The 26,026-nt window shown below is 38.1% G+C and overlaps 1 protein-coding gene across 1 annotated transcript in view; it reads left to right on the plus strand.

Moving 5' to 3' along the window:
- Positions 1 to 26,026, plus strand: part of ERO1B (endoplasmic reticulum oxidoreductase 1 beta) — a 69,241-nt gene that overhangs the window by 31,321 nt on the left and 11,894 nt on the right. The window contains exons 5-10 of the mRNA XM_023216203.1: positions 1,817 to 1,899; positions 7,838 to 7,911; positions 14,812 to 14,932; positions 15,390 to 15,436; positions 18,414 to 18,425; positions 21,708 to 21,734. Of these exons, the coding sequence (XP_023071971.1) occupies positions 1,817 to 1,899; positions 7,838 to 7,911; positions 14,812 to 14,932; positions 15,390 to 15,436; positions 18,414 to 18,425; positions 21,708 to 21,734 (364 nt within the window). The remainder of the gene's footprint in view (positions 1 to 1,816; positions 1,900 to 7,837; positions 7,912 to 14,811; positions 14,933 to 15,389; positions 15,437 to 18,413; positions 18,426 to 21,707; positions 21,735 to 26,026) is intronic.

Genomic DNA, 26,026 nt, shown 5'->3' on the forward strand with positions numbered 1-26,026 from the left:
GAAATTACTTCAGTACTGTTTTTGGAATCTCTGGAACAACTATTAAATGTAACTATAGTGTCAGATCCCCTAGTCAGCAGGTGTTTTATCACATAGCTATTTTTAGTCTTCTGTTTCAACTAGTCAGCCTGGCAGGTTCAAAATTATATTGTATAGAGTAAATAATTATCAAGATATTTTGAGCAGAGTACTTTCAGATGGTATTAAGATATTCATTTTTAATGATTGTTCTTGTCCTCTATGAGAGTATTATAATTTATTTTGCCATTTATATGTTTTTGGATAACTGTTTATTTCCTGTTTTTCACTACTGCACATACATAATAAGATCATCATATCCTCTCAGTCTCCTCCTTGTGCCTCCTTTGCATTTTCTTCTTGCTCTCTCTCCCGTGTAATCTTTTGTTTTTACTTTATTGTATTTGTTTTTGCTTCAGATCTGAAATAAATAAAACCATATAAAAGCAGTTGAAACCCCCTCAGCTCTTTCCCAGTTCATTCTACTTCCTCCCTCCCCAGAACTAACCATTTTTCTGAAGGATCCTTCTGTGATTTTATATTCCTATTGCAGGTGTATCTATAAGTAATATATTTTACACTTTTATTGCATGTGTATTCACAAGTAATATGTAATTTATTGTGTGTAAATGTTTTTATTTAAATATTTTTGTATTTCTTTAGGTTACAAACACTCTTTTTCAGTTTGTGTTTTTACTCATGCTTTTGAAATTTTCTCTCTTGGTATATGTGGATTTTGTTCATCATCTTAATAGCTGTAGTCAGTTGTATGACTATAACACATACTAGCCATTCCTCTAGTGATGGACGTTTCAGTTGTTCCCAGTTTTTGGCTATTTCAAACAGTAATGCATAAGCATTTTTGTCCTTTGTCTCGTGCACACATGTAAGAGTTTCTCTAGGTCTACATGTAAAGGCAGGATTGCTGAACCACAAGGTGTGCCTATCTCAACATTACAAATAATACCAAATAATTTTCCAAGGCAGTTGTACCTTTTTAAAAAAATGGTTGCCTTGGGATATGGTCTCACTAGGGGGAGTGCAGGTTCAAAGGTTTAAGCATTTTTGCGAACATGTATATATATGTGTGTGTGTATATATATAACTTTTATATATATTAAAACCCTCTTGGGAACTAAATTTGACCACATATATATGTATACATATATATATACACACACACATATATATGGTCAAATTACTTCCCAAGAGGGTTGTTTTTTCAGTTGACATCATCACCAACACATCAGTGCTAATTGTTAACTTTTATTTTTAAATTTTTATTTGTTTTTTTGAGACAGAGTCTTGCTCTGTCATGCAGGCTGGAGTGCAGTGGTGTGATCTCAGCTCACTTCAACTTCCACCTCCCAGGTTCTAGCAGTTCTCCTGCCTCAGCCTCTCCCGAGTAGCTGGGATTACAGACGTGTGACACCACACCTGGATAATTTTTGTATTTTTAGTAGAGACGGGGTTTTACCATGTTGACCAGGCTGGTCTTGAACTCCTGACCTCAAGTAATCCGCCCGCCTCGGCCTCCCAAAGTGCTGATTACAGACGTGAGCCACCGTGCCCAGCCTAATTGTTAAATTTTAATATGTTGTTGACAGAAATAATATTTAGGTGGTGGAAATTTCTGCCTCATTTTCATTTGTATTTCTTACATATGATAGGGATTTTTATAATGGAATGTATCTATATTTAGTGTATATCATTGTTGACAGATTGATTATTCTGCCAATAGAAACTGAAATAAAGAATAAGGTAATAATTATAACTAAACTTACGAACTTCTTTGCAGTACTTGAAAATGGCAAACAATACCAAAGAATTAGAAGACTGTGAGCAAGCTAATAAACTGGGAGCAATTAACAGCACATTAAGGCAAGTTTTATTTTGGTAGTATTAAGAAAATATTCTCTTATTGATATCAATAATCAATTTTTTTTATGATTTTGGTAAAAACTTTTTGTACCCGTTAAAGTTTTAACTAATATATTTTTAAAAGGAAGAAAAAGTTTTTCTTTATCCTAAATTTCATAATAGCTTTGCCTCTTCTTGGCTGATTTATCCCTAAATTTCTAGAATGTATCATCCATAGTAAATCTTTTAAAAAGTAGAAATTTACAAGATTGTTTAGCTAACAGGGTTTATGGATCCATTTTTCCTGATTACTATGGAAGAAGGGGCTTGAACTCCTAAGTCTTTTATAAATAGTAATTCAGTCTGCATGTTACCTTTTGAATGATAAAAGTTATTAGCCTGTTAAATTTCATAGATTTTTTTCTGTTAACTTTTCCTTATTTGTTCTAAATAGAAACCAGCATAAATAATATATAAGTGGCCTCAAATTGTGCAGTGTAAAATGACTAGACATAATCAGTAGTTGGGAATGGGATATTTCAGAAATTCCTTTACGTTCCCATTTGATTAGATTTGTATTTATGAGCTGGGTACGGTGGCTCACACCTGTAATCCCAGCACTTTGGGAGGCTGAAGCCGGCAGATCACCTGAGGTCAGGAGTTTAAGACTAGCCTGGCCAACATGGTGAAACCCTGTCTCTACTAAAAATACAAAAATTAGCTGGGCGTGGTGGCAGGTGCCTGTAATCTCAGCTACCTGGGAGGCTGAGACAGGAGAACTGCTTGAACCTGGGAGGCGGAGGTTGCAGTGAGCTGAGATCGCACCATTGCGCTCTAGCCTGGGTAACAAGAGCAAGACTTGTTACATTTTTTGCCGTATGTTTTAAGGAACAAGACATATCACATAAATTTTAAATCCCTTATGCTGTATTCCCTAATGCAGTAGAGGTAACTACTATCATGAATTTGGTGGTGTATATCCAGTCCATTTTTGTTTTTATCATATATTTATATGTATACATAAGATAGTTTTATTTTGTGTATATGGTTTTATTTTTCCTTTATATAAATGATATCCTATATTTAATGTTCTGCAATTTTTTTCATTATACATTTTGCTTTCTAGATCTGTCCATGTTGAAACACAGACTTATTCTTTTAACTGATGATTTTCATCATATAAATATGTCATATTTTACTTAGCTATTCTCCTATTGATGATTGTTTAGCTATTTCCAATTATTTACCTTTACAAACATGCCACCTTGAGCATTCCTGAATTTTTTTTCACATTAGAAGTAAACTTGTTGAATCTTAGGATTGCCTTTTTTGTACCCATTCTTGATATTGCCTGATGACATTCCATAGTACTTGGTGTGAATGTTTACTGACTCCAGTGCTGACAGCTTGTATCATTCTCTACATCCTTACCAAAAGTAATGTTTGATGAGTGTGAAATAGCACCTTAGTTTTGTTTAATTTATACTTCGTAATTATAGTGGATTTGAGCATTTTTTATTTATTGGACATTTGAGTTTCTTCTTCATTCAACAAATGAATGTCTACAATGTGCCACGCGCTGTTCTAGGGTACTAGGAATACAGTAATGCAACTGATAAAATCTCCGCCCTCGTGTAGCTTTATCCTTGTCAGAGGAAATAACAGGATAAACAAGTAAAATATATGAGAAATAAGTAAAATGATTATTAATGTTAGGGAAGACAGGCAGGGAAGAATAAAGAGGGCTAGGAGTGAGTGGCACTGTTTTAAATTGGGTGGTCAGAGAAGACCTAAGTGATAATACGACACTTGAACAAATTGCTGAAGAAGGTGAAGGCATGGTTGGCTGGGGTATAAGCATTCCAGGTATATATAAATGTTAGTTGAAAACCCCCATGGCAGGATCATGCCTAGACTTAAACACAGTAAAACAGTGTAACTGGAGCACAGTGATCAAGGGCAAAGTAGCAGAAGACAAGGTCAAAAGATGCTGGGGAATGGGGCAGGAGGTGGGGTGGGTAGAGATCTTGTAGAGCCTTGAAAGCAATTATAATGAGTATTGCTTTTAGAATGGGTAGAATAAAAGTCACTGAGAGGTTTTGAACAGAGGAGTTAAGGGCATGTGTTGAGGGAGCCTGATACGTTGCGGAAACCTTATTATATGATTATTGTAGTAATCCAAATAAGACATTATGGTGATTTAGACCAGGGTGATAGCAGTGGAAATGATGAGAAGCGGTCAGGTTCTGGATGTATTTTGAAGATAAAGCTAACAGGATTTGCTGCAGTATTAGATATGTGATATTGAGAAGATATGAACTTTTGGATGACTACAAGATTTGAAATTATAAAAATGGAGTTGCCATTTACTGACCTGTGGACAGCTGCAGGAGGAACAAGTCTGATACAAAGTTATAGTCAAATTTGGATTTGTTAAGTTTGAGCTGCCTGTGCGACATCCCCTTGGAGATTTCAGGTAGGCAGTTGGGTATACAAGTCTGAATTAGGGGAGAGGTCTGGAAGTCAGTCAATGAATAGATGGTATTTAGCAGCCATAACCTGAGTGAGGTCACCAAGGAGAGAGTATAAATAGAGGAATGATCAAGGGATTAGGCTTAAGTCATTACAAAATTTTGGGGTAAATTGCCAGTTTATATTCTTTGTCATTTTTTTTCTCTATTGGGTTGGATTTTTAAATTATTACTGATTTGTAAGCATTCTTTATATAATGTGATAATTCTTTGTTGGCTCTATTGGTTGTTAGGACTTGTCTTTTAATTTTGCTTGTAGTTTTTTGTGTTGAACAGAAATTTTTGAAACTTATATTTTTTAAGTATAATACACATGCAGTAGGGTAGAAAATTATTAAGTGTAAAGGTCAATTTAACTTTACAAAGTGAACCCAACTCTATAGCCACCATCCAGAGCAGTACACTTGCTGCCCGGATTACCATGTGGACTTTTCCTAGTCATTATCACCTTCCAAAGTTAACCATGATTTTGAGATACTGACAGAGATTGGTTTTAACTGTTTATAAATAGAATGATATAGAATATATTCTTTTGTACCTGGCTTCTTTTTGTTAACATGTGTCTGAGATTCATTCATGTATTTGGGCATAGCAATGTTTAATTCTTTTATATTGGCACATAATATTCTATAGTAAGAATGTGCCATGTTTCCATTCTGCTCTTGATAGCTTATACTTTGGGGCCATTTCAAAAATATTTTGGTGGATAGAGTTGGACATGGTGACTCATGCCTGTAATCTCAGTATTTTGGGAGGCCAAGGCAGGAGGATTGTGTGAAGCCAGGAGTCCAAGATCAGTCTGGGCAACAAGTGAGATCCTGTCTCTACAAAAAATTAAAAAAAAAAAAAAAAATAGCCAGGTGCAGTGGCGTGGGCCTATAGTCCCAGCTACTTGAGAGGCTGAAGCAGGAGGGTCACTTGAGGTCATGAGTTTGAGACTGCAATGAGCTATGATTGTGCCACTGTACTCTCCAGCCTGAGTGACAAAGTGAGATACTATGTGTAAAAAAATAATAAATTTGGTGCATACATGTGTACATTTTTATGGAGAATACACCTACGAATGAGATTAGGTACTGCCAAATTGTTTTCTAAAATTGCTACCAGATTATATTGCTACTAGCAGTGTATCAGTTATTTTTTCTACAGCTTCTCCAGCGATTGGTACTATGATTTTTTAAACAGCTTTACTTTGAGGTATAATCAAATATGACACACTGCATATAAAGTATACAGTTTGATGTTTTGACATGTGTCCACCCATATAACATCATCACAATTAAGATACCATAGGCCAGGTTTGGTGGCTCATGCCTGTAATCCCAGCACTTTGGGAGGCCGAGGCAGGGGATCACGTGAGGCCAGGAGTTTGAGACCAACCTGGCCAACATGGTGAAAATACTACTTAAATACTACTAAAAGTAAAAAAAAAATTAGCCAGGCGTAGTGGCGGACACCTGTAATCCCAGCTACCTAGGAGGGTGAGGCAGGAGAATCACTTGAACCCAGGAGGTGGAGGTTGCAGTGAGCCAAGATCGTGTCACTACACTCAAGCCTGGGTGACAGCAAAACTGTGTCTCAGATAAGTAAGTAAGTAAATAAATAAATAAATAAATAAATAAATAAATAAATAAATAAATAAAAGATATATTGACTGGGCACGGTGACTCACGCCTGTAATCCCAGAACTTTGTGAGGCCAAGACAAGCAGATCACTTGAGCCCAGGAATTTGAGACCAGCCTGGGCAACATAGCGAGACCCTGTCTGTACAAAAAAATAAATAAATAAATTAGCTGGATGTGTTGGCGTATGTCTGTAGTTTGAGCTACTTGGGAGGCTGAAGGTAGGAGGATCACTTCATCCCAGAAGGTCAAGGCTACATTGAGTTATGATGTCACTGCACTCCAGCCTGGGTGCAAGGAGACCCTGTCTCAAAAAAAAAAAAATTTTATCACTCCCAGAAAGTTTCTCATTCCCTATTCCATCTTTTGTGCTCCTCACTTCCCAGTTTGAAGACTACTACTTTAACCTCAGGATACTATCTTGAAAGGATAAGCCTGAGAAATTCTCATGCAAATAGTGTTGCATCCATCTTCAAACTGACTTTTGGAAAAGTTCAACTAGATAACCTCTAAGGTCCCTTCTAATTCATTTATAAATCAAATTGAGTCAGCTTTATTAGCATTGAATGCACATTCAATGTTTTTTCTGGCTTAGGCATGGCTTTATTGTGGTTTTAGGCAGGGGTTAGGTGAAAGAATCAGCAAAGCCTCCTCAAATGAGGATGCTCAAAGAAGAAAGTTCCTGAAAGTCAGTCATATCGTTAACAAGAAAATAGGAATTTATATCACTATTGATTTGTTCTTCACTATTTTCAACGTAAGATCTATCTTATTAAACACAAGTTTAGTTACATCATTTTAGCTATAATTAGGCATTATTTTTTATGGCATCATGTATTTCAATTGAGTCAACTATGATACAATATTTTTGTTAATTTTTATTATATACTCCCGTAGGGAAAAAATTCCACAGTAAGTTGAACTGGAAAAATATATTGATAAAGTTGATGTGGTACAGCCAAGCTTATACACTTCTTTGTAGCGGCTTCTCAAATACAAAACAAATTCTTGATTATGACAGTACCACATTTAGGAATTACCTGATTTTTACCCATATACCTGATTTATATAGTTTTTTGTACCTTGTTTTTTCCTTTTGTGTTATGAATAAAGAGGGTAGAAAAATGATGCCTCTCTGATAGATCCTACCATCGTGAGTATTCAATACAGAGAAGGCCTGAATATAGGTTTGTTGATGTAGATCAAAGTTGTTTTCAGTGAAGTTGTTCCTTATCAGTTCTTCAAGTTAGAAATCTTGATCATAGATTTTGTTAAATGTTGAGTAGGCTGTGAAATGAATGATACACCATGATGAAAGTGGCATTGTTGTAACCAGTGAATACCACATTGGATGGGAGATTATAGAAATACAGTTATTGGTATTTTAGATCTTGTAAGTATAGAAGCAATTTAAATTAAAAGAATTCTGAAAGTAAATTTAATTACTTCAGGAAAAAATACAATTAACATTGTAATTTCTAAGTTAATTGAAAAGTTTAGCTTGAGTTTTATGTTTACATGTTATATGTATTTATAAATTAATTTCTAGTTAAAATAATTATTATTGACTAGTCCTAATAATTCAGTGTAGTTAAGAAATATAAATTACTCAAGGAAATTAATATATATGTTTTCATGTAACTTGTTTTTTATCATTCCTTTGTGTAATCACTAATAACAGAATTGTGGCATCATCTAATCTTTAACTGACCTCAGATTATCTATTTTAATGACACTAGAATACAATGTTAAAAGTTTCAGCTCCAAATTTAATAATTTTTCTTTTTTATTTTTCCTTCCCATAGTAATCAAAGCAAAGAAGCTTTCATTGACTGGGCAAGATATGATGATTCACGGGATCACTTTTGTGAACTTGATGGTAATACAATAAACTATTATCATTACATTATTTTAACTTTAACCCTTTTATGAGACATTTTAATCAATGAAAATATAAACTGAATTATAGCTTCAATACTGGATTTTGCTGTGTAGACCTTATCATTCATAATAGCATTTAATGAGAGCCTGTATTCCAGGCCTTGTGTTAAGTGCCTTAAATACATTATTTCTGGTCTCTGCAGCTACCTTCATAAGTGTGTATTAATTTCATATCTGAGAAAACTGAGTCTGAAAAAGACTAAATAGCTTGCCCAAGATCACACAACAGCAAGAGGCTGAGGCAGGATTTGATCCCATATCCGAATCCAAAACCTGTATTCTTTCCATTATGATACCCCATCTGCCATGGACCTTCAATTGAAGCCACTTAGTTATAGATCTGTGAACGTTCTGTAAAAATATTTACACTGGAATTTGCTAGAGGTCTTAACAAACTCATATAAAGATGCTTTCTAATGCTGGAGAGGACCCTAATTCGACTTCTCCACAGCCCTTTTTCCAAGAGTCCCCTGGAATGGTAGAAAGACTGGACACTCTCCACCAGAGTAACTAACACTTCTCTTAACAGAAGGTAATTGCAGTGACTCAAAAGTTTTTATTTATAGGATAATATTCCCAAAGAATTGTGCTAAGTAGGCATAAATCGTTCATTTGGTTTCTCTTCACCTTTTTCCTTGGTATTGTAATATTTTTCATAGTGGAAAATAATTTGGGGATTAAGTATGCATAGTTGGAAATAGTTCTTTGGAACTCTTCAGGCATCTAGAGTGATCTGATTCCTAAAGTTTTAAAAAAGATTCACAGGTACAACTGTGCTATCAATCCAGCCTGTAGTGGAGTAAGTTAGAGTGAGCTTCTACTGTAGTATGGTAAACTGAGAATAATGGTGGGAGATGGAATGTTTTCTTGGTTTATGTGGTTTCAGTAAGGAAATTTTAAAGGAATCTGAGTAAGGTTATACCAAGGGGTAATTAATGAAGTATCCTCTCTATGATGTCTAGAATTGGCAAAGGTTTTTTCAAAGCAAGCCATTGAACTTCTCCTTACTCTTGCATTTGCTCTTTGTTTGTCATTACAGTTATATTTGAGTGCTTAACACTCATCGTCATTTATTTCTAAATTGCCCATTTACCTACTCTTTGATCAAAGTATAAATAGTGCTTATTTAATAGGTTTTCAGATTAATAATTTGTGTGAATATATATATTACTCTTATGGTAAATAGGTAATTAATAAAAATGCTTAATTGCAGGAAGTACCTGCTATAAATAAACTGATATATAGATTACCTGCCATCAGTATAAACAGTGTTAACTTCTTTTTTTTTTTTTTGAGACAGAGTCTCGCTCTGTCGCCTAGGCTGGAGTGCAGTGGCACAATCTCGGCTCACTGCAAGCTCCACCTCCCAGGTTCACGCCATTCTCCTGCCTCAGCCTCCCAAGTATCTGGGACTACAGGCACCCACCACCACGCCTGGCTAAATTTTTGTGTTTTTAGTAGAGATGGGGTTTCACCATGTTAGCCAGGATGGTCTCGATCTCCTGACCTTGTGATCTACCCGCCTTGGCCTCCCAAAGTGCTGGGATTATAGGCGTGAGCTGCCGCACCCATCCATGTTAACTGTTTTTTAAGATATTAGTTTCTTAAATTGTAAAAAGTAAGAGATGTTTCTTAAGAATTTATGTGAAATCATCCCCTTAAGATTTTCAAGATTATATTTTAAATCAATTATTTTTATATTCTTATAAAACCATGGTAGCTACTAATTGGTTTACCATGACTCTTCTGAGTTGTAATGTTCATATATATTCCAATGGTTTATATGCAGTTTTGTTTTGTTTTGTTTTGTTTTGAGACGGAGTCTCACTCTGTTGCCCAGGCTGGAGTACAATGGCACAATCTTGGCTCACTGCAATCTCTGCCTCCTGGGTTCAAGCAATTCTCCTGCCTCGGCCTCCCTAGTGGCTGGGATTACAGGCATGCACCACCATGCCCAGCTAATTTTTTTTATTTTTAGTAGAGACAGGGTTTCGCCATTTGGCCAGGCTGGTCTCGAACTCCTAACCTCAGGTGATCCACCTGCCTTGGCCTCCCACAGTGCTGGGATTACAGGCGTCAGCCACCATGCCTGGCCTGTAGTAGTTTTTAAAATTACCGTCAGGGTAGCTTTATAATCATTGTTTAGTTATTGCTGTTTCCCAAATTCAGTGGATTAAAACAAAAATATAAATAATATTTACCCAGTTTACTGGGGAATATATTCATAGACCCCATTTCCTGCTGTTTTGTTGTTGATAATGACTTCGTTTGAATGGAAGATGATCCCTATAGATCAAATCATAGTTTTTAAAATAATTTAGTAATTTATTATCCTTTAAAGTAAACTGCTTTTCCTACCACTCTTTTTTGTTGTTGTTGTTGTTGTTACTATCTTTCTCATGGCTTGCTTCTTCTTTTTGGTTCGTGTTTCTCCTCAAATGTCACTTTATCAGAAAAACCTGCTCTCATCTCAGTATGTTAGTAGCCACTATCACTCCCTGTCCCTTTGCACTGCTGGCCCCCACCCTGCCCAAGCACTAACAACTGCCTGACGGTATATGGCATATTATTGAGTGTATCGATTCCTTGTCAGTCTTCCCCAGCTAGATTGTGAGCTACTTGAGGGCAAGGGCTTTGTTTTTGGTTCACTGATGTATCCCTAGTGCCTAGAACGGTGCCTGGACGTGGTAGATGCTTAGTAAATACTTGCTGAATGAGCTAGTTGTTTCATAAAAAGCCTAAATAGCATGATAGATTTCTAGTTTTATTTTTTCCCTTAAAATATGTTCATTAATAAATTTAATGTTTAAAACAGTAGTTTCTAAATCTGGTTGTGTATCAAAATTTCTTGAGCACTTTATAAACTGTATCTTCTCCTTGACTGTAAATGATGTTTTAATAGTGAGTTAGTAGCAGTTTGGGGTAGGGTTGGTGATGGAGGGCTTTAAGCTGAATCCTGAGTCTATAATACAGTATTGTTTTATCTGTGACCATAACAAAGAGCTTGCACACTAAGTTGTCCTATATGCTACCATTAATGTTTAAGAGATATATGAGTTAGGAAGTAGGGAGGAAAGTTTAACGTCCTAGAAAATGTGGTATGACCTCATAACTCTTACATTAGTACAATGACAAGGAAATTCAGTTAGAAAAAATCGTATACTTGAGGCCGGGCATGGTGGCCCATGCCTGTAATCCCAGCACTTTTGGGAGGCTGAGGCAGGTGAATCACCTGAAGTTAGGAGTTTGAGACAAGCTTGGCCATCGTGGCGAAACCCTGCCTCTACTAAAAATACAAAAACTAGCCAGGCGTGGTGGTACATGTCTGTAGTCCCAGCCACATGAGAGGCTGAGGCAGGAGAATTGCTTGAACCCGAGAGCCAGAGGTTACAGTGAGCCGAGACCATGCCATTGCACTCCAGCCTGCGCAACAGAGTGAGACTCATTGCAAAAAAAAGAAAAAGAAGAAAAAAAAGTATACTTGAAGAGGAGGAAATAATACTAGTTCAACTGCATGAATTCCCAGAGTAAGGAATTATGAAGCTGCTTTGTAGAGGCAGAAAGAAGATAAACTTTTGTAGGGGAGGTCATAGTAGAGGGCCAGATAATTTAGAGAGAATTATCTGAATGAATGATGCAGCTGTACAAACCGAGACAAGTTGCAGTTGAGGAACAAATGAAAATCAGTGTCACAGATGGCCCAGGGATAAGGATGGGCACTGCCAGCTAGTGTGTTCATAGAGAACTTGGCCTGTAGTTGCTTTCTGCCACAGGCTTTGCTCACTCTGGATGTCTCATGAAATTCTTGTCAGTATAGAGCAGAGGTTGGTAAGGTTTTTAAGTAATGGACTAATAATAACTATTTTAGGCTTTATAGACTGACTACAGGGTCTCTGTCGCAATTACTCATCTCTGCCATAATAGTGTGAAAGCAGTATGTAAGCAAATGAACATGGCTGTGTTCCATGAAAACTTTATTTACAAAAATAAGCGGCAGGCCAGATTTGGAACACAAGCTGTAGTTTGCAAACTCCTTGTATAGGTTAACAAAACCCACTCTTCATGATTTGAGAAAGTATTACAAGATTTTTTTTTTTTTTAAAGTATTGATTGAAGTAAGGGAATAAACATTAAGAATCTTAAAAATGTAAGTTTTACTTAAGTAGTTATATAAACTGATATAATTGAGCTGTGTGTTGTGGTGAGCACCTGGAGTCCCAGCTACTTGGGAGGCTGAGTCAGGAGGCTTGCTTGAGCTCAGGAGTTCGAGTCCAGCCTGCACAACAAAGTAAGACCACATTTCTTAAAAAAGAACAATGAAAAACCTGATATAATTGATTTTCCTCTTGTGATTTTTTTTTTTAGCTCCCTCATTGTGGTTTAATATTTGAATCATGGTTTTTCTTCTTTATTATTTGGTTGGTTTTGTTGGGAGAAGCGGTTGGTACTCATCCAGTTTGCACATTTGTGGAGGATTCTATACACATGTCCTACATGTACACACACACACAAATTATTTAGAAATATGTACATATATATGCATCAGAGAACATAAATTAATGTTATATTTAATTGTGAAGCTTATTCAATTTTGCAGACAAATTTATTCAAGAGCAGTTTTGGAGATTAACACTATACAACTTAGAAATACTGAGTTTTAAGATTTTTTTTCTTTACTAAAAGCCATACTTTTTTTTTTTTTTAAAGGGCCTGTTGCTCAGGCTGGAGTGCATGGTGCCATCATAGTTCACTGCAGCCTCCAACTCCTGGGCTCAAGTGATACTTCCACTTCAGCCTTCCAAGCAGCTGGGATTAGAGGCATGCACCACTGTGCCCATATCAAAAGCCATGCTTATACTTCATAATTTGAATTTTTATTTTAAATTAAGATTTTTGGAAGTTACTGTTTTTGAGTCCTGAGTCAATCTGTGTTCTTGGACAGTTTTTTCTATCCATCTATAAATTGTTTTATTTGCCTTGTTTTTTATAGTGGAGTATCTTTACAAATTTAGAGCTAGAAATAGAACCAGTATTCTTATAGTCTGCAAAATCATGTTTCCATTGTCTAAGTTATATACAACCCATTTAATATAGTAAATTGTTAGTTATCCTTGTATTCTTCCTACATCATGAAAGTGCCAGGTGGGTGGATCACCTGAGGTCAGGAGTTCGAGACCAGCCTAGCTAAGATGGCGTAACTCCATCTCTACTAAAAACACAAAAAATCAACCGGGCATGGTGGCAAGTGCATGTAATCTCAGCTACTTGGGAGGCTGAGACAGGATAATTGCTTGAACCCGGGAGGCGGAGATTGCAGTGAGCTAAGATCTCACATTGCACTCCAGCTTGGGCGACAAAGCAAGACTCTGTCTCAGAAACAACAAGTGCCAGGTAATTCTTGGAAGGCATGGATCAAGATGTTATTTTGCCCTGTGATCATGGATAATCCCAGTCTGTGGTCATTGACTGTCCAGGGAATACTGTTTACTTACAGGAAAATATATTATCAGGTAATGAAAGAGGGACATTTAATGACCATATTTGACTCCTGTTTTAAACCAGATGCCTATGTATTATTGTTTAAACTAATGACAACAAAAGGTAGTAAGCATATAAATAAAGGAATATATCTGTGCCATCATATATAACACTTGAGCTTATATGTATTATGAGCATATATGTGAGAGGCCTAGTCATTGTAATTTTTCTTTAGCTATGAAAATCACGTTTCCCATTTCTATTCAGAATGTGAGCTTCAATAATTAAGATTTTAAAAAATCTTTTGTATTCCTTAGAGATCTCAGTTAAAATGTCCAAATAGGGCTGGACATAGTGGTGTCTCACACCTGTAATCCCAGCACTTTGGGAGGCCAAGGCAGGTGGATCACGAGGTCAGGAGTTCGAGACCAGCCTGGCCAACATAGTGAAACCCCGTCTCTAGTAAAAATACAAAAATTAGCCAGATGTGGTGGCGCACGCCTGTAGTCCCAGCTACTAGGGAGGCTGAGGCAGGAGAATCACTTGAATCCGGGAGGCAGAGGTTGTGGTGAGCTGAGATTGTACCACTGCACTCCAGCCTAGGTGACAGAGTGAGACTCCGTCTCAAAAAAAAAAAAAAACAAAAGTCCAAATAGTGGAGATCAGGTAAATACTCATTTGGGTTTCAATATGGAAAATAGTTATTTTGTTTTAAATATTTCAACAAGTTTGTGAAAGTTGTGCCTACTACGTTTTAGTTTGAGAGCAAAAAAAGCACTTCAGTATGTTAACATCAGTAAAAACAGTAATATATAACTTTTAAAAACTAGAGCATGGTATAGCTTTATGAATAATCAGATTTGGATCACAGAGTTATGGAGCCATTTACTTCATAACTCCAAGCAGAGAGTAGCAGGGAAATCTCTATTTTTAATACAATATATGTTACAAAATGTTTCCAAGTGTGTGGTTAGGTAGGTATATTCTTAGAGAATAAATCATATGAAATATTAAAGCAGGTTATGATTCTGTTTGGTCTTTTCAGTCCTGGGTGGTTAAAACTTAAGAAATGATTCATGTCTCTGATAAGGTGAAGGGAATGTTACATTGCTTAAGAGAGCACTGCATGTCCAAAGGAAATGGAAGAGTTGTTTTTCTTCTCTTAAGGAATTTGTCCAAGTTATTACAAATCCTGCATCAAGTAGTCACAAGTATACTAGCCACTGTACCATTTAAGTTGGAGATTACTTGAAAAGCATGGCATTCCTCTTACCTTTGAGTAGTCCGATTTGCTTTGTACTGTTAAATCTTAGATAAATGGTGAAATATGGATGATTTTTATGAATTGTTTCTTGTTCAGATGAGAGATCTCCAGCTGCTCAGTATGTAGACCTATTGCTGAACCCAGAGCGTTACACTGGCTATAAAGGGACCTCTGCATGGAGAGTGTGGAACAGCATCTATGAAGAGAACTGTTTCAAGTAACTGGAGGGGGTGGGGGAAGAAGGAACAACTGATAGAGGGTGGGGAGAGGCCGAGTGCTGTGGCTCACACCTGTAATCCCAGCACTTAGGGAGGCCGAGGCGGGTGGATCACCTGAGGTCAGGAGTTCAAGACCAGCCTGGCCAACATGGTGAAACCCCATCTCTACTAAAAATACAAAAAAATTAGCTGGGCATGATGGCAGGTGTCTGTAATCCCAGCTACTTGGGAGGCTGAGGCAGGAGAATCGCTTGAACCCAGGAAGCGGAGGTTACAGTGAGCCGAGATCATGCCATTGCACTCCAGCCTGGGTGACTAAGTGAAACTCTTGTCTCAAAAAAAAAAAAAAAAAAAAAAGAGAGGGTGGGGAGGGGAGTATTTGTTTCTACTGGAACAAAATTATACACTCTAAAAGTTAAACCATTTTATGTTCAGGTATTGTGCTTTCTTTTTCAGGCCTCGATCTGTTTATCGTCCTTTAAATCCTCTGGCACCTAGCCGAGGTAGGTTTTTCCTGTGTGCATTTTCATGCTTTTCATTGTTTATAAAATGTCTTTATAACTAAACTTTATATTGAAAAAGCTTTCATTTTTATATTTTGTTTAATTTGAATGATGAACAAAAAGTATAAGATTAGTTCATAGTCAAGTCTTGAGATTTCTAGGCATGTTGTTTTACATAATTACTGTCATTTATTTTGTGCTTGCTCTGTGCCAGACCCTGAACTAGGAAGTTTATGTAAAATAATTAAAATACGTGAGTAAGAAATATATATCAAAGATTTCCTGGGGACTTCTTGAAAAATCTGGATGCTCAGGCCCTACACTATACTAATTAAGTCAGAATCCTTGGAATGAGAACAGCAGGCATTGGTATTTTTTAAACTCTCCAGATGGTTCCAGTATGCAACCAAGTTTGACAGCCAATGTCTCGTAACTGCTTCTAAGACTTCAGTGTGCGTACAAATCACCTAGGAGCCTTGGTAACACGCAGGTTCTGATTCTGTAGATCTTGTGTGAGGCTCAACAGTCTAACATGCTCCCAGGTACTGCCTCAGGTGCCGACTCATGTGCCACGCTGAGTAGGAAAAATGAGAAACGTAGGCTGCCTTCAGCAGTGCTCTATATCTGTACTATCCAATAAAGTAAGCAGTTTCCACATGGGACTGTTGAACACACGAAATTCGGCTAGTGTGAAACTGAATTTTAAATTTTATTTAATCTTAGCTTATTTAGATGTAAAAACTGTATTGGTGTTAGACAACCTTATTGTTTTGGTAAGTGGTAAGACTACTACAACCTATGTGTCATGTAACATATTTTTGTTGTAGTGTGTGTATACTTTTGAAGTTTACAAATGTGGCAGTTAGAAACATTTTAAGTTAACACCTGTGTCTGGCATTTTATTTCAATAGAACAGCTCTACTGCCGTCAGTGCGGTACATCCTCATTCTGCTCTCAATGAGGAACCAAACCCTGGGAGCAACTCTGTAACTGACTCCATTCCAATGTTTCCTTTAGACGGCGAGTGTTTTAAGAAATGTGATTTCCTGATACAAATTTGTATCTTTAGACCTTTCTGAGAACCAAGTAGACTTGGAAGGGTTGACTGCATAGACTGCTTTTTCATGCTCACTCTGTCCCAATGTGGCAAATACTCGTTTTCCCCAAGTTCACATTGAAACTACCTGGAGAAGGAAGTTGGTCCTGAAAAAGATGTGCCTGGCTTCTTATCCTTTGCCTCTTTTACTACTTTTGCTTCATAACTTTTCTATTTTCAACTTAAAAGTTTTAATTCCACAACATTTTGTAAAAATTGAAGCAATATAACAGTTATATAGGGAAAGCTCTTCCATTCCATAGTATAGAGTTTGAAAGGTGTTCTTCCAGACCTTTCCTACAGCCACTTAATACTTTTAAAGCAGAAAATACAATTTTTCACTTAAGAAAACCATCAAGTCCTAAGAAACACTTCACTTCCATGTTAGTGATATATCGGAGACATAACATTTTATGCTGGAAAGATGAGAAAAAGGAAACTACTACATAGAAAAAGAGGAAGGGAAGAGGAGACAAGAAGAAAAATGAAATATGAAAGAAGACAAGACTAGGTAAAGAGAATGGGTCCTAGCTGTTATAGGAATACTCTATGAAGTAATTAATAGCTCTTGCTGATGCTATTTACATGCTATCTCCATTGAAATTGGTTGATTAATAGTTCTTTAATCTTCTTAACTCTTTCTTCCACGTTTCTGAGTCATAACCCCTAGGCTTATACAACTATTTTCTAACAGGTTTTGAGCAATAGGAACTTTTGTCCAAAAATGAAATCTCGCTTCAGAACCCACATAATAAAGCTGATAGGCAGAGCTGCCATGTAGCCCTAGAGCCCAGCCTCTGGCCTCTTCCCACCTCTAGGCCTCCCGGAAGCAGCACCTTGCCCAAGGGTTTCACTGATTACAGTTTGGGATGTACTGTCATTAAGGCCTATCTCTGCTGAGGAGCAATAATTTAAAAGAGAAAAATATTCCAGGATGGAAACAGGAATGTTCAGAGAGGATTGTGTGCATAATGATTAAAGGAGCAACTTTATATAGTAATTAATTATTGAAAATAGTGGTCTTAATGACTATTTTTAATTGCTTTCTGATATTATTTATTGTATTTTAAAATGTGCAAATCATTTTTTTTTCTTTTCTTTTCTTTTCTTGAGACAGAGTCACGCTCTATTACCCACGCTGGAGTGCAGTAGTGTGATCTTGGCTCATTGCAACCTCTGCCTCCTGGGTTCAAGCAGTTCTCTGCCTCAGCCTCCCGAGTAGCTGGGATTACAAGGTGCCCGTCACCACGCCTGGCTAATTTTTTATATTTTTAGTAGAGATGGGGTTTCACCATCTTGGCCAACCTGATCTTGAACTCCTGACCTCATGGTCCTCCCAAAGTGCTGGGATTACAAGCCTGAGCCACCATGCCCAGGCTTATTTATTTATTTATTTATTTGTTTATTTATTTTAGACAGAGTTTTGCTCTTGTTGCCCAGGCTGGAGCACAATGGCATGATCTTGGCTCACTGAAACCTCCACTTCCTGGGTTCAAGTGATTTTCCTGCCTCAGCCTCCCAAGTAGCTGGGATTACAGGTGCCCGCCACCATGCCCGGCTAATTTTTGTATTTTTAGTAGAGACAGGGTTTCACATGTTGGCCAGGCTGGTCTCGAACTTCTGACCTCAGGTGATCCACCCGCCTCGGCCTCCCAAGGTGCTGGGATTACAGACATGAGCCACCGCGCCTGGCCAAATGTGCAAATCTTATACTTTTTGGCCTATATTCTGATTAAGAGGACTCATTTGCAGGATGTCTACTCAGTGACCAAGGTTTGTAATATAATTAATAGTTTAACAGTTTTAATCTCAAAAAATAGTATTGGGATCTGAGCTATGTAAGACATTTTCTAAAATTTTTTCTATTATTTTCTCTTTTAGGCGAAGATGATGGTGAGCAAAACTCGTGTTTGTGTTTGCTTCAAGTGTGGAGGAAATTTTTTTAACAATCAGAATTTGATTTTTCCTTTATGTAATTCAAAAGAAAGTATTCCTATTTTCTAAGAAAATAGCTACTAATGAATAGTGAGCAAAAAAAGAAAAAAGATTATTTTATATATATAAAGTTATCCTATGTTTAAAAAAAAAAAAGACCATTTTCCCTAAATGCTTAGTTTGTAAATCAGTTCACATTACAAGTTCCCCATTTTCTGGTTATTATATAATTTACTTGAATATGTTCTGAGGAAGTGGGGAGAAGGAATTAAGGTAGTTTTACCAGATAATTTGTCTTGTGACCTCTTTATTTTCTTATTGACTTTGAAATTTCTAACCTCAGGTATCAATATAATACTTAATTTGATGACGAGCAATTTATAAACAATTGATTACTGAATGAATGCTGGTTAAAAGATACCCCTAAAATAGCCAAAATAATTATTTAAACTGAATGTTTACCTGTCTGTGTTCAGGGGCACTGATGGGCATTGTCCAGGGTAGGAAGATATTTAAAACATGGTGCTTTCCCTCTAGGGGCTGAGGATATATAGGACAGTAGGAAAGATAAGCACTGTACATAAACAATGGTAATGAGGTGAAGAAACACTCCATACCTGCTACAAACGGTAGATGATATATGGCTCCTTAGAGGAGAAAGAGGTCGTACCTCACGGGAGCGATGTGGGAAAGCGTACTGGAGGAGGTAGCATTTGAGGTGAATTTTGAATAATGGGACAGATTTAGATCCATAGAATTGGATAGCACATGTTGGAGGAAACAGCATGAAGCTGGGAGTTGAGAAAGTCAAGCATGTTTGGGGAGACAGTAAAGAGACCCTTTTTAGCGGTAGGTAAGACTCTATAGTGGTAGTTTAAATTAGATTGATAGAGGCCATATTTTTTAGTACTTTGGGTACTAGACTTTTCCTGTTGGCACTGAGGTTTTCTGAATCACAAGTGATATAATGATAGGTGATCCTTACTATATGTTGAATGAATTAATTTGCTAGATGTTTTCATTGTTGTGCAAAGTATGAAGACTCTCAGTAAGCAAAGTAATTCCCCACCATCTAATTTATCCCTAGACTCCTTACTCAGCTCATCTGAGTGTTCAGTTTTTCTATAATTTCTATCGTTCTCAATTTAAGAAAAAAACAAAAAACAGGATAGGTAACTCAGGAAGTGCATTAACAGTTTTAATCCTTATTGACTGCTCTCTTTTCTTTCTTTTTCCCCCACTCTGAAGAAGGTTATAGGACCAGGAATAGTTCTTTTTTTTTTAAGTTGACAAATAAAAATTATATATTTTATCATGTTTAACATGTTTTGAAATATGTATACATTGTGGAATGGATATATTGAGCTAATTAGCTCACATACTTACCTTTTTTTGGCGAAAACACTTTAAATCACAACAATTTTCAAGAATACAGTACATTGTAATTAACTACAGCCACCATGTTTTACAATAAATCTCTTGAACTTACTGCTTTTCTTTAACTGAAATTTTGTATCCCTTGACCAGCATCTCCCCAACCCCAGGAATGTGCTTCAGCATTCAGTACACAGATTAGTCAAGCCCTTCTGTATTATATTAGTATTAACTTTCCTGAAGAATTATATCGAAAATTAAGAGATTTGGCCGGGCATGGTGGCTCAAGCCTGTAATCCCAGCACTTTGGGAGGCCGAGACGGGTGGATCACAAGGTCAGGAGATCGAGACCATCCTGGCTAACGTGGTGAAACCCCGTCTCTACTAACAAATACAAAAACTAGCCGGGCGAGGTGGCGGGCGCCTGTAGCCCCAGCTACTCAGGAGGCTGAGGCAGGAGAATGGCGGGAACCCAGGAGGCGGAGCTTGCAGTGAGCCAGGATCTGGCCACTACACTCCAGCCTGGGTGACAGAGCGAGACTCCGTCTCAAAAAAAAAAAAGAAAGAAAATTAAGAGATTTTTTTAGCTGCCCCTTAAAACTTATTAGTCTTAGAAAATTGAGGAAATATTCGGCCGGGTGCGGTGGCTCATGCCTGTAATGACATGCCTGTAATTCCAGCACTTTGGAGGCCGAGGCGGGCGGATCACCAGGTCAGCAGATGGAGACCATCCTGGCTAACACAGTGAAACCCCGTCTCTACTAAAGATACAAAAAAATTAGCTGGGCGTGGTGGCGGGCACCTGTAATCCCAGCTACTCGGGAGGCTGAGACAGGAGAATGGCATGAACCCGGGAGGTGGAGGTTGCAGTGAGCCAAGATCGCACCACTGCACTCCAGCCTGGGTGACAGAGTGGGACTCCGTCTCAAAAAAAAAAAAAAAAAAAAAAAGAAAATTAAGAAAATATTCTTAGTTTTATTGGATTAGGAAAAGTGGAATAATCAATAGTTTGATGTCTGTGTTAATTATAATTCACTTTTTTTTGGAATATTTAAAAAGCACTATGGTTGTTATGAAAAGCAAATTTGAGATTGTTAAAATGTTTGTTCCGTGTGTTCAGATATTTACACCTTCAATGAATAAGATTTATATACTTTTTTTTTTTTTTTTTTAAAGAGGCAGGATCTCGCTATGTTGCCCAGGTTGGATCCAAACTCCTGGGCTCAAGCAATCCTTCTCCCTCAACCTTCTGAGTTAACTGAAACTACAGGTCCAAGCCACTGTGCCCAGCTCATAATATTTTGACTGAAATGTTTTCTTAAAAAATTTAATAGTCAAAATATTTGTAAAAACACTCACTTAAAGTTACTTAAATTATTTGTAGGCTTTATTTCCTAGAACCAGATGACTATTTTTTATTTTACCTGAAGCAGTAGACATTTTAGAGAGATTACTTAATCTGTCTTTTTTTTGTTTTGTTTTGTTTTTTTTTTGAGACAGGGTCTCCCTCTGTCCTCCAAGCTGGAGGGCAGTGGTATGATCTCGGCTCACTGCAACCTTAGCCTCCTGGGTCCAAGCAATTCTCCTGCCTCAGCCTCCCTAGTAGCTGGGATTACAGGCCTGCACCACCATACTCAGCTAATTTTTCGTATTTTTAGTAGAGATGGGGTTTCGCCATGTTGGCCAGGCTGGTCTTGAACTCCTGTCCTCAAGTAATCCGCCCGCCTCGGCCTCCCAAAGTGCTAGTATTATAGGCATGAGCCACCATGCCCTGCAGCCTGCAGAAATATTTTATAAACCTAATTTATTCTACTTTATAAATGACCATATAATATTTTAATCCACTTTTCTTTCTTTCTCTCTCAGGAGAATCATTCTACACATGGCTAGAAGGTAAACAGTCTGTTCTAAATTTATTGGATTTTTTGTAAAAAATACTGATTTATTTAGCATATTTTTGTAAGGTCTAGGATTTTATTGCCTAGTCAACTAATTTTCACAGTGTTTGAAAAAAATGTGTTTTAGGTTAACATATTGGGATAAAATTATGTGAAAATTTTGAAGATAGTGGTCAGCTAAAAACCAGGTTTATATAAATACACAGGCCAAATACTGTCATCAGGTTTTCATAACTGTTTCCCTAATCTTATTTCTGTTCTGTATGTAATGTTCATTCAAGCTACTTCTCTAGTAACGAGTAATGCAAAATATTTTAAAAGTGGAGACATTCCTTTTGCAAGGAAGTACTTTTTATATATAAAATTAATGGAAGATAAATATGAATTCAAAAGGTTCAAAACATGTTTGCCATGTTAATATAGTCTAACCTTGTCTAATTAAAAGATAAAGCAATATAGATCCTGATGTATTATATGCTTTTGCATTCTTGTACTTCCAGTGTTGTAAATATCAAATGCTATTAATGGAAAGGTGAAATGTTGTAGGATTTTAATAACTTAGGTTAATAATTGGATATATAATGCTTTTAAAAATTTACCAAACTGCCATTAGTTTATGAAATTAAAAATTAAAATATATTAGTAACAGATAAGCAAGTTGAATGACATAGGAAAATTGATATTTCATAGCCATAACCTTTTTGGAGTACTACGGAGTAAAACTAATTCTATTTTATGCATGTCATTTGGTCATGTTATCTTATGAATATTACTTCTTTTTTTTTTTTTTTTTTTTTTTGAGTCAGAGTCTCACTGTCGCCCAGGCTGGAGTGCAGTGGCACCATCTCGGCTCACTGCAACCTCTGCTTCCCAGGTTCAAGTGATTCTCATGCCTCAGCCTCCCAAATAGCTGGGATTACAGGCACCTGGCACCACATTTGGCTAATTTTTGTATTTTCAGTAGAGTTTCGCCATGTTGGCCAGGCTGGTTTGAACTCCAGGCCTCAAGTGATCTGCACACCTCAGCCTCCCAAAGTGCTGGGATATCAGGTGTGAGCCACCACACCTGGCCTGTTTCTTTGTTTGCAATGAACTATGCGCATACATTGGCCATTATTAAGGTGAACATTATTGATGTGCAAATTCTGTTAGGAATTATATGAGAAAATCGCTTATGTAGAAGATGTTTAGCTTTGTTTAATAAGCTCTACTCTAAAGATACAAATTGTGGAAAGTAGCATTTAGGCTAGAAGGAGGTAGTCAGAGACTCTGAGTGTTAGTAATGAGAATGAAATTTAGAAACAATGTTGGATTCTATGTATACTATATCAACCATTCTTCCAGTCTTACTGTTGGGAGTACCTGAATATTGATACGTGGTTCCAAAGAGCATTCCCTCATAGGCAACTGACTCAACCTTTTCTGAGATTCAGTTTCCTCATCTGGAGTGTGGAGAGGAGCAATAGCAATCCTACTAACTTACACTGTGAATGTAGATGATGTCTGTAAAGGTTCCTTTGGAAACCACGAATCCATGTCCAAATGCCAAATGTTACTGTTACAGTAAATGCAGCACCTTTCTGAGAGTTCAGGTGCTGAAAATGAATTTTAATGAAATTAAATCAAAAAGAGGACGAAGAGAACCATTTTCTAAATTGTGTAATTGAATTGCTCTATGTTGTTAGAAGTTGGTGGATTCTGCCTTGGTAAGTCAGCTTTTGCAGATGTTACTTCAGAGTGAGATTGAGAAGGCTTTTGCCTGGACCTCAGTAATTAAAGATACCCTGCAGCCTGGCACAGACTGTATGTAGGCCAGGAGAAGCTCTCTAGCAATTTCCTGCTAAGTGTGTTGTGTGTCTAGGTGCACTTAGTTGGTGCATTATTTTTTATTAATATGGTTGAAGTTACCTGTTTTTCACAGTTTGTGGAAATACATTTCTATTTCTCTCCCCTCACTTATCCTCTGCCTCATTTCAGTGTAGGGCTTTGTGGGGTTTGCAAATTATAACTGCCTCCCAGTTTTCCAGGTCCTGGTTTGTAGGCATATGGATTTTCATGAGTTTTGCTTTGCTTACTGTCCCTTCTCTAATCTTTATCCATTTTATTGGACATAAGCACCGCTTAGAGACAGAGGTCAGAAAGAAACCAAAGTGAACTTCATATCTGATATTTTGTTACTTGATAATAGATTTGGTGAAAAGTTTTAGTAGAAGAGAAGTTAGTACTTAATGTTGTATTAAATATATTGTTTGTATCCATTGTTATCATAAACATTCAAAATTGCCATATACTTTTAGGGAGGAAGCTACAAAATAAAATTTAATTTCTTTTGGTCCCCATCCATGACAATTTGAATATTCTAGCAAGAATTCCCAGTTAGGGAACAAGATCTCAGAAGAATTATTTTTTTCCAATTAGAGGCCATGTGCTTCAGAATCATCTGTGATAGGACAGAAACAGAGTGAATTGCTAAAAAATTTTAATAGACACAAAACCACATAAATACTCTTACTGATTTGTTTTTCTAAGACCAGCCGAGCGGGCACAAAAGAACCAGCGAGTAGGCAAGGGTAACAGCAAAACTGCAAATTTATTTTGGTCACCTAAGGTGTGGGGAAGAGGTCTGTCGGCCTCTGGCAAAGAAGGCCGACAGAGTCCCCCGGTGAAGCTCTCGGACGGAGTTCCTACAGTGCTGACAGGAGTGAGGGACTCAGGAAGGCCGTGTGGCGCGCTGGCCGAGAGCGGCTTTTCTAGGAGTGGGAGGGCAATAGGCGGGGCACGGGCGTGTTGGGGGGTGTTCTGCAGGTGCGACCAGGTAAACCTTGGTCTCTTCGGATTGACGTCACCTGGCGCATGCCCAGTTGATCTGCACCTTCCCGGGTGCCGGCTGCATTTTCGCGTGCAGGAAAAGCTGGTGATAAAGAACCCGGAAGTGCGCCATCCTGCCTCCGTTCGTCCAAACAGTCCAACCTTTTATTGATAATAGTGATAAAGGGGCACCGTGGTCTGTCTGGCTACTTCCTGCTGTTAAGGGGCGTTGTTAAGGTCGGGGCCTCTGGTTGGTAGTTGGACATACGGATGAAGAATAAAATAAGGCACAGTTATTAGTATAGAAATGAGGAATGGAAGCATTTGTTGGAATATGGGCAAAACCCAGAAGGATAGTCCTGGCAAGGCTGAGGAGTATGAGATAGTTAAGAAAATTTAGTAAGTTTGAGGCGAGTGGGGGAAAGCCAAACTGATTTCTTGGCCTAGTAAGGGGGTAGGGCATGAGGGTATAATGAGGAACGAGTGCGCAAAGTAGTTGTTGGCCAGGCAGCAATTAAGGAGTGGAGTTTTTTGTGGAGTTCCTACTACAGAGAGATTGGATGGAAGGCTAGGTCCAGAGAAGGACGGCAAAACAGAATAGGTAGCCTCGCTGTCTATTAAAAAATTAATTGTCTTACCCGCTACCAGGAGAGTTACCCGTGGCTCGGCGAGGGTGATGGGGGGTCCCCGAGTCTCGGCACCTTCAGTTGTCGTCGTCATCCAGATGTCGGAGCTGGAAGGAGCTCCCAGGATCCTGGGAAAGGGGGTATGTGGAGACGCAGCACCAGTGCTCAGGGTGGGGCAATCAGACTTCCAGTGTCCTCCCTGCTGGCAAGCAGGGCAGGGGGTTGCTGGTGGACGAGGGTTAGGACATTCACTGGCCCAATGTCTTGATGCCTTGCACTTATAGCAAGGCTGCGTTGAGGCTCGGGGACCTTGCGGACACCTGTTGGCATAGTGTCCTGCCTTGCCGCACTTATAGCAGGCTCCTTTTGCAGCCTTGGAGTCTGCGGAGTGTGTGCTCTCTGGCCTGGGGTTACGACTGGGCTGTAAAGCCGCTGCTAGGAGCGGGCTACCAGTCGATGAGGAGCAAGGAGGAGGAATCTGGGCAGGAAGGGAGGGGGTGGGGAGAGCGGGGAGAGAAGGAGGAGTATAGGGACGAGAGCCTAAGGCCCAAAAGCCTTGTATGTAATTAATTTCGGACCACTTGCCTAGCCACTGGCAGAAATTGCTGAGGTCGATCACGCCACAGTGGAAAGGAAAATTAACTGCTTCCTCCTAAGGTCTTGTTCGAGCTGTAAGGTTTTTAAATTGTCTAGGAGGCACCCTAAGGGGGTGCTCTTTGGAAATTTGGACTGGGGGTTTCCTGTTTGTTTCCTCTTTACTTAAACAATGGACACAATGGAAATGGAAGTGGATCTCTGCCTGGCTCCAAAGCGTCCTTTGGAACCAGCAGAGACAGACTGGAGGCTCATGGAG

Source organism: Piliocolobus tephrosceles, chromosome 1, assembly GCF_002776525.5.
Source record: "Piliocolobus tephrosceles isolate RC106 chromosome 1, ASM277652v3, whole genome shotgun sequence".
NCBI classification, from domain to species: Eukaryota; Metazoa; Chordata; class Mammalia; order Primates; family Cercopithecidae; genus Piliocolobus; species Piliocolobus tephrosceles.